This window comes from Lolium rigidum, chromosome 1 (genome assembly GCF_022539505.1).
Source record: "Lolium rigidum isolate FL_2022 chromosome 1, APGP_CSIRO_Lrig_0.1, whole genome shotgun sequence".
NCBI lineage: Eukaryota > Viridiplantae > Streptophyta > Magnoliopsida > Poales > Poaceae > Lolium > Lolium rigidum.
Window position 1 is genome coordinate 264,825,864 of NC_061508.1, and position 14,477 is coordinate 264,840,340.

The window sequence follows — 14,477 nt, forward strand, 5'->3', positions numbered from 1 at the left end:
CCCGAGCTGATTCCATGGGCCAACCTATACAGCAATACAGATGAGCCAAACCCTGAGTTAACGAGAATGAGTGGTGGTTTCTCTTGACGTGCAAAACCAAAATAGGATTTGGACGGTGGATCGCTTAGCAAAGCGGGATAGCTAAATTATGGCATATGCCTATTATGCAATCAATGCATGCAGTCCGTTGACCACCTCTTCGACAAGATTACGAAGCAAGCAAGATTATGGGTGTTAGAAGGTGCAAAAAATTAGAGCCATTTGATACCGGGAGAGCAATCTAGCTTGTAATAAATCACAACCATTTACTTTCTTGTAAAAAAAATTCTTAATCAAAAGATCAGGGCAAATCTTTTGCCCACGTTTCAAAAAATAAATGTTGTGAGTGCTTGAGCAGTTCAGATTAAAGGAGTGACTAGTGCTAAGGCGAGAATGACCTTAATTCTTAGTCAGTTCGATGATAGTGGAGTCTCATTTCCAACCATGCATGTACAAGTCGTAATCTCAATTGCTGTCATAGAGGCAACAGAGAAAATATCGGTTGCAAGCAATGTTCTAACATATGGCTAGCTCCGCAATCCAACGACTTATGAGCGGACTAAGAATTAACCCTTTTGCTAGTTCTAGATTGACAAAAAAACAAGTTAGTTCTAGGTCAACTATATAACCGTTAGATTTTCATTGAGATTTTTTTTGCATGCATGTATGTGTGAAATTACAATTTTTTGTTAAATCGAAGCAAAGTCTTGCGACCATGCTCTGCTAGCTACCGTGATGGTCTCCCACGCCACCGCCACGCCGGCCGCCACTGTGTACCTTGCCCCCCCCCCCCCCACTCCACCCATTGCCTTCTCTTCCTCCACCCCCCTCTCCCCAGCCACCATACCCCCTTTTCCTCCACTCTACTAGTAGAAAAATGCTACAGGGGCAGGCCCACTAGTAGCGGGCACGATTTTTAGCGCCCGCCACTCCCTTCCCCTTGCTCGATCTAGATCCAACCCCATTGCACTTGTTTCCTACTGCACCCATCGAAGGTGCTGGAGCTCATCTCCCTCCATCCCCGCTCTGAGGTCCTCCTGCGCCTCACCGTGCTTAGATCCCACCTAACTTCACGCTGAAGCTCGTCACCGATGCCTACTCGGTCTCCAAAGAAGGAGACCGTACCCTCTCCGCCTTCAAGCGGAGGACCTTCGGCCTTTGTGTCAGTTGCTTGGCGCCGAACACTTTATTGTCGACTGTCGTTGCTCTGTTCGGTGCCTAGGATGTCGCCTCGGGTACCATGGGCGGGACTGCAAGGAGCGCTTTTCTGATGGCCATGGACGCTCACCTCCCAACACCTCCATGCCGTGCAAGCTAAATGCCAGCTTTCAAAGCGCCCCCTGTAGTGGCTCGCCTCCGATACATGTTCGCTCCCGAGCATTGGTTGTTGCTCATCTAGGCGACTCTGTGGCTGTTTCGGGTGAACTTGTGGCTGAAATAAGGTTGTTGCAGCCTTTCCTTGCTGCCCAGGTGGAGGCGCTAAGCGCTGAGTTGCAGACCATGTCCTCCGCTTGATTAGAGGAGGTATTCTGGCCTCTTCGCAACTTGGTCGCCGTTATGCACGATTGGAGTGATTAGGTCTAAAGCCTCTAGGAGCTGATGGAAGCGCTAAGTGGAAGCCTTGCTCTTTGGCACCAGACAAGCATGATGAATTTGCTTCTCCTGTTGTGCTAGTGGTAAGGATTCAGGTGCGACCGTTGTGGCTGGCTCCTCATCCGAAATGTGTAGTGTGGTGTCCACGGATGATCCTTCTGATTTGGCATTTGTCCTGCCTGACATGGTGCTTCAAGGCGTGGAGGAGCAAGCCAGGGGGACAACACCTTGCTCAACGCACCAATTCTTGGGCAGATCAAAGGTTTCTGAGTCCGACGCTTCATATGGTGTAAGTGTTCTCTTGAGCAGTTTCAGTTGCACGATGATGCGCTCCTTGCTCAACGCACCGATTCTTGGGCAGATCGAAGTTTACTCCATTTGTGTCGTGAGGCGTAGTGGACATTTGGATGTGAAGAAAAACAATGCACCATCCCGATTGTCAAGCGCGCTGAATATAGGTTGGCAGAGTCTTTCAGAGAGCTACGAAAGGGTTTGATCCAAAAGAAAGGCTCCGAGAAAGATGTGCAAGAGAAGATGAAGTTTTATTTACGGTTGTGCAAGAAGCATGCCTCGCCTATGGTTACCATATGAGTTCGTCAGATGGTACATGTTAATGTTTAGTCACCATCTTCTTAAGGTTAGGCGCAAGTACTCTTCATGGTGCGATAGTGCTCTTGAGGTAGCGACAATAGGCTTGGTTGGGTAAGAGTTGTTTCCGATAGTCTTGGGCCTAGGGACACCTATATATGGCTCGGACAATGTTACCTAATTTGCTAGTTAGGTGTGTGGTTTTCGTTGGTTTTCTTGATTAACTTTGTATGATTTTCGGGTAAGGTTTCTCTTATTAATTAACTGGACCAAGTTTACTTTTTTATAATACAATGGGGGAGTTCCCCACCCTCTGGCAAGGTTTCGTAAAAAGACATATTATTGTTGTAGTTACACGTAAAATTAAGTGACACTATCTGACCGTGAATTAATTTAGTTCTAGGTGGACCGATAACTAGCTAGCCATGTCCAAGAATTGAACTAATTTCTGATCAACCGAGAATTACCAAAACAGTTTAAACGCTGCGTTTTTTCGTTATCCAGGCAGCACTCGGTTCACGAAATTTCGTCTCAAGAGAGACCCATGCAGCATAGCCGTGTAAGCGTGTACTTATCTCTATAAAGGTGACGTGCATATATAACGACATGTCGCTCGATTGCACGTATTGGCACTACCAATTGCCACTAGTATAGTATACATGATGCTAACTAACACATGCAATAATTCAGACCACAAGGCAGCACTTGCGCATGCTGATTGCTCCGTTAGCATCCTGCCAAGCCGTGGCTCGTGCCGGGAACGATATTTGGTCAACCAAATCCAGCTGCGGCTGCAGAGTTTGGCCAAGAACTTTGTACTATATCGTGCGTGCATGACCTGAACGGCGCGCAAGCCCATGCAGGCGCACGCTACCTAGCCGAGCCTAGCGCAGTCAGCGTGGGCACGACCTCGAGCAGAGCACTATAAATTGGATGCCGCCATGTGCATATCGCCTCATCCAACTCACAAAGCATCGTGTAGTGTTCTCTGCACATTAGGTCGATCGAAGCAATGGCTGTCTTCACCAGGCCGGCCTTCCTTGGCCTCGCCGTCGTCATCCTCTCTGTTCTCGCCGGCGCGGCGAACGCGCAGCTCTCGCCCAACTTCTACTCCACGTCCTGCCCTGGGCTTGCCGGCATCGTGCGGTCGGGGATGGCGTCGGCCGTGCAGACGGAGAAGCGGATGGCTGCCTCCATTGTTCGCCTCTTCTTCCACGATTGCTTCGTCAATGTAAGATTGCTATGTTGTTGATTTAGTACCATGATAGAACTAATATGGAATGGAGGGCGTGCAGATCAATGACGTTTCTCTTTATCTTATCTCGGTAGGGATGCGATGGCTCGATTCTGCTCGATGATACGTCGACCTTCACCGGGGAGAAGAATGCCGGACCGAACGCGAACTCGGCCCGTGGTTATGAGGTGATCGACGCCATCAAGACCCAAGTCGAGGCGGCCTGCAAGGCCACCGTCTCCTGCGCCGACATCCTCGCGCTTGCCGCTCGTGATGGAGTTAACCTGGTCAGTATTAGCACAGCCTCCTGGCGTCAACGGGGCGCTGACCCATGATAAAACTCATGGTTCTGCACTTTTTACTAACCACGTATGGCTGACTCAGCTACAACCGTTTTGTGTTTGCAGGTCGGAGGCCCCACCTGGAACGTGCCGCTGGGGCGTAAGGACTCGCGCACGGCCAGCCAGAGCGCGGCCAACTCCAACCTCCCAGGCCCCGGCTCCAGCCTCGCCACCCTCATCTCCATGTTCGGGAACAAGAACCTCTCGCCGCAGGACATGACGGCGCTCTCCGGCGCGCACACCATCGGGCGCTCGCAGTGCCAGTTCTTCCGCAACCGCATCTACACCGAGACCAACATCAACGCCAGCTTTGCCACGCTGCGACAGGGGACGTGCCCGCGCTCCGGCGGCGACAGCAACCTCGCGCCCTTCGACGTGCGAACCGCCGACGGCTTCGACAACGCCTACTACCAGAACCTGGTTGAGCAGCGCGGCCTGCTGCACTCTGACCAGGAGCTCTTCAACGGCGGCTCGCAGGACGCGCTGGTGAGGCAGTACAGCAACACCCCCAGCAGGTTCTCCGCCGACTTCGCGACAGCCATGGTGAAGATGGGCAACCTGCTACCGACGTCCGGGACGCAGGAGATCAGGTTAAACTGCAGGAAGCCCAACTAAGGACAAGCGAAGTTTGGAAATGATATCCGGTTATATATGCTATAAATGCACGAAGTGTGCCAATAAATTTCTTGGAAATACAGGTATATTGGTTCAGGTTCTCGGGTAATCAGTGTATGGAAGAATATATGAAGAACGAGATGTACAAACACTCGTTTGCTTAAGTTGTCCGGGGCAAAATTTCAAACTGCAATCAAATCATCAATACAGAGAAAAATGATAATATGATACATACAGTATTCTGTTTGTTATGGTGGTTGACTGCTGATTGCCTTGCTCGTAAGCACAGCTCACATTAATTATTGATACGTACTTCTTTTTTTCTTGAACTTAAAATAGAACCGGCAAAACAGCCACCATTTCTTGTGTTTGGTCGAGGCAAATAAGGAACAAAAATTTACAATATCCCATCAACAAGTTTAACTGACACCGGAGACATGACGATCAGACTGACATCCATCCTCAAAATTTTCATCCTCTGCAAAAGTTTCAGAAGATGTGATACCGCCACTAATGTGCGTGTTCTATGAATTGTGTGGTTGTTGATTGATTGGCTGGTCTGTGAGCTGTGATTTAAGGCAAACACCTCTTCAACGGAATATATACACTGGTGGAAAAAGGGGCTTTGGTCGCGGTTGGCAACTGCCATTAGTCGCGGTGGCGTAACCGCGACCAAAGTAGCGCGACTAAAGGCCCCCCCTTTAGTCGCGGTTCCTTACGAACCGCGACTAAAGGCCCGTCCACGTGGGCCGCAGGCGAAGCGCCGGGGCGGAGGACCTTTAGTCGCGGTTCTTCCGGCCAACCGCGACTAAAGGCCTCCGCAGGGTTTAGGGTTTAGCCCCCTCCCCCTAAATCTGGTTTCTTTTTAATTTGTATTATTTTATTTCTTTTGGGTTTTAATTTTGAAGGAGTTTCACATATTCTACGGTACTGTATACATACATGCATATGAATGTACAATTTCAAACAAATTTGAAATTAGAACCAAAAAGAATTCAAGAGGAATATACAATATATATTCAATATCGGATGACCATATACAATATATATTCAATATCGGATGACCATATACAATTTTGAACAAGTTAGTTCCAAATTCGGTGCATATAAAGTTCTACGTCATCGTAATAGTGTTCTCCTCTAGGATCGATGACTTCCCTCGCCAACCATCCAGCTAGTTCCTCTTGAAGTGGTCGGAAGCGAGCTTCGGACTAAGCGTCTTCCGGAGGTTATTCCTCGAGATGTTGTTCTCACAGTTCCGGTCCCGCTCATTGCGGTATCTCCGGATCCTCTCACAAACATAGTATCCACATAGATTGGTCCCCGGTGGCTGAGTATCCCCGATCGTCCGCACCGCCATTTTAAAATGTAGCTCTTTTTTGAATTCACCGACCTTGGTATCTACGAACCGTCTCCAAACCCTACGAGGCAAAGAAAATTAAATAAACAAGAGAGTTATTAATTAGTTACTTGATATTAGGAAATGATGAACGAAATAGGCCGATCGATATAGAGCGCAAATGAATGAAAATAATTACTTTTGCATCATTTTTCTCATGTCGCCCCAAAGCGCCGGATCCATATTCGGAGAGTCGTGGACGAGAACCGAGGAGGTCCGAACTTTAATTACCATAAGAATCCGAGTGGAACCTGCGGACACGATACATGCACAGTCATGCATAACTCATCGATTAGCCACATACCATGCATGGAGTAAACAAAAGAGAATGTGCTCAAGACGTAAACACTCACCCAAAATGGTAAGGAAATAGAATATCACTTTTCTCGTTGCTGTTTTCTAATAAACCGCCACAGGTCATCCTCCACGTCGGCGGGGTGGTGTTCTAACACATATGAATTAACGATGTGTGGGTCAATGAACCCAACATCATGGATGTTCCTTATTCGCATTTCCCGCTTCTTCATTCTGCATAATATATAGCGTACACAACAGGATAGTTAGGACAATATATATATATATATATAGGATAAATACTTCCTACTCCTGAGTGTAACTACACCCACATCTCATATACTACCATGCGGAAGTATATAACATACTTTATTGGTTTGAGTATATTCGTACAATATATCTAAGATACTACATACCAACTTTGGTGAAAAAAAATTAAATACACCCCTAGTTTGCACTATATATACAAAATACATGCATATTTATACGTAACGAAATAGTGTACGTAAAAAGTGTACATACTACCTGCAAAGTAGTATATATACTACCAAAATATTCTTATATACTTCATACTACATGTATATACTCTTCGGTATGATAGATACTACCTAGATTGTGTGAAACACACGTGGGAGTAACTACACCCGGGTGTAGCATGAATATGTCCTATATATATATATATATATGGGAAATAGCCACCTAACATGGTGCATAGCTACACACGGCCATCCAACCATTGGATCTGCCCTATAGAACGTTTCCACCATTCATCTGACTTAACGCCGTTGGGCGAACTTTTTCCCTCTCCACCTTAACCCCGCGCTCCCTCTAATAAATTAAGAAAAAAATCAGCTCAGGATCCCCAGTTCCCCAGCACCACTCTCCTATTTCCCTCCCCAACCACGACCTCCATCGTTGGCATCGTCGAGCGCCCCCGCCGCCGTCAGCCACCACCTGGAATCCCACCGCACGATCGGCGATGCGATCAGTCCGCCCCAATCTACCATCGCCGACGGGGCACTGTGCCGGGCGCCCCATCCCCCGTCCGCTTCCTTCCCGGCGCCAGGTTGCGTCGCAGCTCCGCCTCCTTCCCATGCGGCCAGGGTCCACGACGTCAAGGCAGATCCGTGCCGCCCTCCGTACCATCTTGGAGCAGCTCCAACCCCCACCGCCCAAACCACCTACCACCGTGCCTACCACGGCCGGCGCGCCGAGCGGAGCTGGAGGCGGGCTAGTGCGCCCCCAAATCCCGCATCATGTCTATCGTGGACTTTGGCGTCGCCGGTATCCTTCCACCGCGCCGGCCCGCACTTCCCACCACGCCGCCCCAAGATTGGTCGCATGATTTTTCTCCAACTCTTTTTTTTTCAATCTGGAGCTTGTTGTGCTCCTGACCAGATCCCATGTTCGAGACGCCAAGAGGGGGTGGGCAGATGCTCAACCGCGCCGTACCGCCTCCATGGGCACGGGTCTGCGGCCATCACCGGGCTGCCCGTGACCTCCGCAGCATCCTCCTCGAGCATGCCATGGACCACTACGGAAGATGACCAGGAGGGGCTCGGCTGACGGTCAACTGCGCCGTCCCGCCTCCATGGGCACAGGTCTGCGGCAATCGCCGGGCCGCCTGCGACCTCCGCACCGTCCTCCTCGAGCATGCCACGGACCACTGTGGAAGATGACCAGGAAGGGGCTCGGCACAGGGGTGGGATTCACGTCTTCGATTTTTTTTTTTTTGGCGGATGCGTGTTCCAGTTCGTGCTTTTTTTGCGGTCTCCGAATCTGGTCAGGATTGCGTTGCAGACTATTTGGAGATCGTTGTCGATGGACTATTTTTTAGACCCCACGTTTTGTGCAATTGAATGAAAGATCAATGTTGCAGATCTATTTCTTCAGGCTGAATAATTTCTTTTCCGATCTGAAATTTGCATAGGAGTATCATGTTCTCCTGGTCTGGTGCTCAATGAATTAACGACGGGAATCTTTCTGTCGATCCTCAGCTAATTCGTGATCTAAAATTGCGATTTGGTTCGGACTTGTCCAAAGATTTACTCTATTTTTCCGTTTGTAAAATCGGCAGTCTCTTGGAGAAACAGAATTAGCCTGTCCTCAAAGTTCATCCATGTGGTGATTATTTTTTGGGTTTTCCTTGATTAGTAGCCGTTTGGATTTCGGAGTTGCTGTCTGATCCGGTAAGATCTAGGCTCGACCCTTTATTTTACTCTGGGAATAGATTAGAAAAGTAACAGGTCCCTCAAAAAATCACAGCTACTAGTATGTACTGTATGTGAATCGCCACATTCTCAGCCTTTTTCTTGAGCTAGCTATTATCTTCAGTAGTACTGTTCTGATCCCTGACGGTGACGCTAGCTATTTGGCTTTAGGATTTGTGCTATAAAATGTCAACTTCTCCGCTAATTACTCCGCTGTTAAATTTCTCTCTTTTATTTTCATGGCCAAATGGGAAGCAACCGCTGGATAACCCATGCATGCCCGCTAATTACTCCACTTAATGTTCCCTACTAAATATTCTCTCTCCCTAATTATTCCGCGCAAGGTTAATTATTGTGAAAGCCATCTAAAATAATTAACTATTGTTAATATTAATGATGTCGGCATACCGCACAATAATTTTTATCTAAAAAAAAAGATAACATGAGCAAGCCATGGAGTGGGTTCAAACTTCAAACGAGTGCCGACATCCTCCTGCCATATACGTTAAAAAAATAGGCATGGGTGAGTAACGGCAATGAGTAACGGCAATAGACGGACGCACGAATCTATAGGAATCATCTAACGACAACCACCGCGTGCGCAGCTATCACCCTAGTTAGAAAATCCGCGTCGATATATATATATATATATATATATATATATATATATATATATATATATATATATATAGTGCAGGCAATGAACGAGATGGGGTAGAAATTAATAAATCACTTACGTAACGTAGCAACCGATGATAGATTTGTCGAGGTCGCGCAGATTGAACAGCTGGAACAATTCACTCGGAGGAATTTGTACCCGAGTAACGTTTGAAGTGATGCTCATATCTAACTTCCGCATAGATATAGTCTTTGGCGTCTTTATGTTTTATGTAACCCTTGTACCAATTTAGCAGACCTTTCATTTGTCGAGGTAGATCCTCTTCTCCGCGCAGGCTCGATGAGAGGGCCATTCTTCACATATGTAAATACTACGTCCTTCATTGGCGCCTCATCAAGGCCTAACAGTGCACGAAGAGTGATACCTAAGTCGGCCGCTTGTTCTCTGGCACTCGTTACAGTCAATCCATGTGCTGCCGCAGCTGCTATGATATCGGGGCATCCGGACCGGCGGCTTGCACTATGAGCGGGGCGATCGATTGTTTACTTTGTTCCCCGAGCTGGGCAACTTCTTTCCCCCTTTCTAATTTTGTCTCGGCCTCGTCCTCCAAGGCTTTCTTCTCCGCCAACTCTTGGTTCCTCTTGAACGCGAGTGCTTGCCTACGAAGTTCACGTAAATAGTCGTCGGGCGGATTCTTCGCGGCTTGGGACGGTGTGTTCAAAAATGACTTAGCCCACTCGCTTTTGCTTGTCGGAATATACTGGCTTGGGCTCGCCCTCTCTTTTCTTCTTGCACTCCTCCTTCCATTTCTCATGCCGAGCAGCCACGGCCGCCGCATTTTCCTCGACACTAAGTTCCCAAGGCCTCGGGATGAGAGGCTTCAGTGATGGCTCGGTATCTTTGTGGTTCTAGGTACATAAGGGTCCGGGTTAATAACCCAGGACCGCTTCGCTTCTTCGCCGGAGGTGGATTGGGGGCGGTACCGGTGTCCGATCACCCGCCGGACGAGGACCGGGGCGGCGGCGTCGGCCGACGTGAATGAGGTGTATTAGGTGAAGCACCACCGCCACCGTCACCGCCACCGCCACCGTCACCGCCACCGCCACCGCCACCGTCACCGCCACCGCCACCACCACCACCGTACGGGGGTGGACTTGTTGGCGCTCGCCCGGAAACTTGATAAATTTCTTCTGCCATAGAATGAACTCGGCGCTTGACATCTCCAAGTCTTTTCACCCCTTCAGTGTGTAGCAATGTCAATGTCCAGGTCCTCAAACCCTTGGACTATCTCCTCCACCGTGACACGAGCATAGCCATCTTGAATGGGGTTGTTGTGGTGGAGTGCTCCAGTGGTAAAGCATCGCCGATGGCTACCTTCATGGACATGTTCCCGATAGGATAATACGGATGACATGCTTTCATCTCCTTTATATCGTCCACGGGGTAGCGAGGAGGCTCCGGTGCAGTAATTTCGACCACCAGAGGCTCCGGTGCAGTAATTTCTATCGTCGGTGCACCAGCCGGTGAGGCCTCCGTGGAAGCCACGCTGCTTCTTCTCCGCTCGCTGGCTTCCGAGATCCATTGGATGATCTTCATGCTGCGCCCGAGCTGCCTCTCTTTCGGCTACTAGTACACTCACGGTTTTCTTCATCACATCCATTTCCGTTACCAACTGCGCCACAACATCTTTTTCCCGATCCATCTTTCTCTTACGGCTTCGTAACCGTACGGGTCATCGTTCTGGGGAACCCTATTTTCCACGGAATGGGCCCCATGCCTCGTACACGTCCTCCGTGCTCGGGATTCCCGAGGGCTTTTGTCGTGGCGTCGTTCTCTCCGTTGAACTTGATCCTCCCTCTTGAGCATCCCTCATTGCCTCAATAAGCTTTTTGGTGGGTGTAATTATTTTGCCCCGGTAAACACACTCCCCTGTCTCCGGGTTCAGCGATCCCCCATGCCCGTACCACCAGCTTTTGGCCCTTGGGTCCCATCCTCCGTACCTGGACGGATTCCTCGCGCCGTCAGCTCGTTCTCCATCTTCTCCCACCTAGGCTGCCAAAAGCGATACCCTCCCCGGCCCCATTTTATGATTGTACTCCTTCTTGGCCGCATTTTCCTTATTTTTTTCGATAGTTCAAGGAACTGCTCCGATTTCTTTTGCTTCACAAATTCTGGCCAATCATGTTGCGGTTTCTCATATTGTCCTTTGAAATCCGGAGTCTTGCCCTGGTTGACAAAGTCATGGGCTAGATTTTGCTTGTATTTCCGAATGCGTTGGCCATCCTAGAAAGAGCGAACTCGTTTGACTAGCTTGCGCCTCTTCTTGTTTTCCGCAATCTTGTTACCCTTCTCATCGTATTTGCGGTATTCCGGAGGTAGAACGAAATGTTCCATAAGCTTGTTGAAGCAATCTTTTTTTCTCTCTTATCGACAAAAGTGAAACCAACACGTGCCTTCTTTGGCTCATTCCACTCCGGCGGGTGATCGAGACGTTGTCTCTAACAACGGCTCCGCATTGGCCGACAAACTTGGTGGCGTTCTTGCTGGGCTCCAGCCGGCCTGCCGGTTGCTTCGTCGACAACATCGATGGTGCATGTTTCTCCTGCTTTCATCGTCTTGGTTGCGCCACGCTTTGACGACGACGTACTCGATTTTTTCGACGATCCGGCCGAGGGCTAAAATAAGAAAGAGAGTCGCGCGCGTTAGTACACACACATTTATTCAAATCGGTTAGTTGTATCACCAGTACGCTCAATATGTATATATATATACCTCGCGCCGGAGGTGGTTGCTACTTCCAATTGAAGATCGTCGTTTATCGACGTTTCTTCGGCATCATCTTGCTGACGGCGCCCTTCATCTTCACCCTCAAGGTTCGGATAAGAAGAGATATCATCTTCTTCTTCTCCGGTCGGCACAAATGGAATATCGCCTTTTATGATGCCGAACATATGGTCTTCAGCCGTCCGGATCATAGTTGTCCAGAATCGGGTCAGCTCTATCGTCCGCCATATGTCGATCCCGAAAACATGTAGTCAAAACAAATTAATTAAGTGAAGAAGGGGGCGGTGGCGGTGGCGAAAGGGCGGTGGCAAAAGGCGAGGGCGAGGAAAGGGTGGGAGAGGGTGTCGCGGCGGAGCGCGAGACGGGGCGTTTGTTTAGTGTGTGAGAGTATACATTTTTTCAACTTAGAGAGAGTTTTCTCGGATATGTCTACCGGACGAGAATCTCGTCGTCGAGGCGTGACGAGTTCCGATATGACAAGGATTATATAGTGCGCGCGCGCGTGCGTTCCTTGACTGAAGCGGCAATGGGTTGACGATGGCTAGGGACCTACGGCGGCGGAGTCGAGACACAACACATGCATATATGCGGCGCGGTGGCGAAAGGGGGGCGGCGGAAGGTGGGCGCGCGGTGGCGGTGGCGAAAGGGGGGCGGCGGTGGCGGTGGCGCCGCCCCCTCGCCGCGAACAAAAAAAACCCGCATATACGTAGGGGCGGCGAGGGGGGCGGCGCATTTTTTTGAGTTCTTTTAAAAGTGATAAAATACAAAAGTGAAAATTTAGTTCATTTTTTGAGTTCTTTTTAAAAGTGAAAAAATACAAAAGTGAAAATTTAGTTCAATTTTTTGACAAACTTTTGTTAAGTTATTTTGTTAAGTTATTTTTGTTAAATTTTGTTAAGTTATTTCTTGTTCAATTTTTTTTGTTAAGTTAATTAAAGTTTTTGTGAAGTTCAATTTTTGTTAAGTTAATTAAACTTTTTGTTACAAAGTAAAAAAACAAAAAAACAAAAAAAAAGTGGGCCAGGCGGCGCCCCTGGCCTTCTCTCTCCCTCTCTGTTTCTTCCTCGTCTCTGCCAAGCGCGCGCGCGGCAGCGGCGTGTGGCGGTGGGCAGCGGGCGCCAGCAGCGGCAGCGCACGGCGCGTGGCGGCGGCGGCGCAACGTGCGGCACGGCGCGCCCGAGAGCAGCGGGCGGCGGCGACGCGCGCGCGGTACGGTGGCGGCCGGCGCGCGGGATCGAAGTGAGAAGGGGCCGGGAGAGAGCGCGCGGCGGCGGACGACGGCGACGCATCGAGGCGGTCGACGGCGGCGTGTGGCGGCGGCGACGACAGACCGATGGCGGCGAGGGCGACGAAGATCGATGGCGGCGACGGAGAACTCGGCGGAGAAAGAAAGGAAGTGAACCGCCAGGGCGCGCCCCGCGCAAATTTATAGGAGCGACCTTTAGTCGCGGTTGGGGAGCCCAACCGCGACTAAAGGGGTACCTTTAGTCGCGGTTGGCCTGCCCAACCGCGACTAAAGGGTATTTTTCGCCGGGTTTAAGTTTCCCGCGGAAAATACCCTTTAGTCGCGGTTGGCCGCGACTAAAGGTATTTTTCGAATTTCTTTTCTTTTTCGAAATGTGTAAAGTACATATAATATATCAATAAAATCAGAAAAATAAAACTAATTCATTTCAAAATCTGAAAAATACAGATAATATATCAAAAAGTAAAGAAAAATAAAAATTGTTCATTTAAAAATCTTAAAAATACAAATAATATATCAAAAAAATCAGAAAAATAAAACTAATTCAATTCAAATTCTTAAAAATACAAATAATATATCAAAAAAATCAGAAAAATAAAACTAATTCATTTCAAAATTTTAAAAATACAAATTATATATCAAAAAAATCAGAAAAATAAAACTAATTCATTTCAATATGTTAAAAATACAAATAATATATCAAAAAATTAAGAAAAATAAAACTAATTCAATTCAATATGTTAAAAATACATATAATATATCAAAAAATTCATAAAAATAAAACTAATTCAATTCAAAATGTTTAAAATACATATAATATATCAAAAAATTCATAAAAATAAAACTAATTCAATTCAAAATCTTAAAAATACAAATAATATATCAAAAAATTCATGAAAATAAAACTAATTCAATTCGAAATCTTAAAAATACAAATAATATATCAAAAAATTCAGAAAAATAAAACTAATTCAATTCAAAAATTTAAAAATACAAATTATCAAAAATTCATAAAAATAAAACTAATTCAATTCAAAAGTTCGTTGGCCCCCTCTTCCCGCCTCTTTCCGCCGACCCCTCTTCCCTCCTCGTCTTCCCGCCATTTCTTCCCCGTCTTCCCGCCTCTTTCTTCCCGCCAATTGTTTCCCGCCAATTTCTTCCGGCCTCTTTCTTCCCGCCAATTTTTTCCCGCCAATTTCTTCCCGCGACTTTCTCCCCGCCTCTTTCTTCCCGCCTCCCGTCTTCCCGCTCCCATTTTTCCCGCCATTTGTCACTACATATAGGTAGCCCGGCTTGGCCAGCATCACATCTCTACAATCTCTCATCACTCTCTCATGGCTTCCACCGCACCCACTCTAACCTACCAGCAGGTGGAGGAGCTTTGCGCCTCGAACTACCCTTGCCCTCCGGGCTACCGCGTCCTCGCCGGCCGGAGCCTAAGCGCCGGCGGCGTGCCGGTCCCTCCCGTCCCTCGTGGTACTGCGCGCCGGCGGCCATCACGAACCACTACTACCT

The 14,477-nt window shown here is 48.2% G+C and overlaps 1 protein-coding gene across 1 annotated transcript; it reads left to right on the plus strand.

The window, feature by feature from the left end:
* Positions 1-3,122: 3,122 nt before the first annotated feature.
* On the plus strand, positions 3,123-4,661 carry LOC124683622 (peroxidase P7-like). The gene is made up of 3 exons (XM_047218104.1): positions 3,123-3,451; positions 3,550-3,741; positions 3,862-4,661. Exons 1-3 carry the CDS (start codon positions 3,233-3,235, stop codon positions 4,408-4,410), a joined length of 960 nt encoding a protein of 319 aa, XP_047074060.1. The 5' UTR covers positions 3,123-3,232; the 3' UTR covers positions 4,411-4,661.
* The last annotated feature ends 9,816 nt before the right edge of the window (positions 4,662-14,477 follow it).

Coding starts and splice junctions, on each gene's coding strand:
- LOC124683622 (XM_047218104.1), top strand. CDS start 3,233: ATGGCTGTCTTCACCAGGCCGGCCTTCCTTGGCCTCGCCGTCGTCATC. Junction 3,452..3,549: donor TCCACGATTGCTTCGTCAAT/GTAAGATTGCTA, acceptor TTATCTCGGTAG/GGATGCGATGGCTCGATTCT. Junction 3,742..3,861: donor CTCGTGATGGAGTTAACCTG/GTCAGTATTAGC, acceptor TTGTGTTTGCAG/GTCGGAGGCCCCACCTGGAA.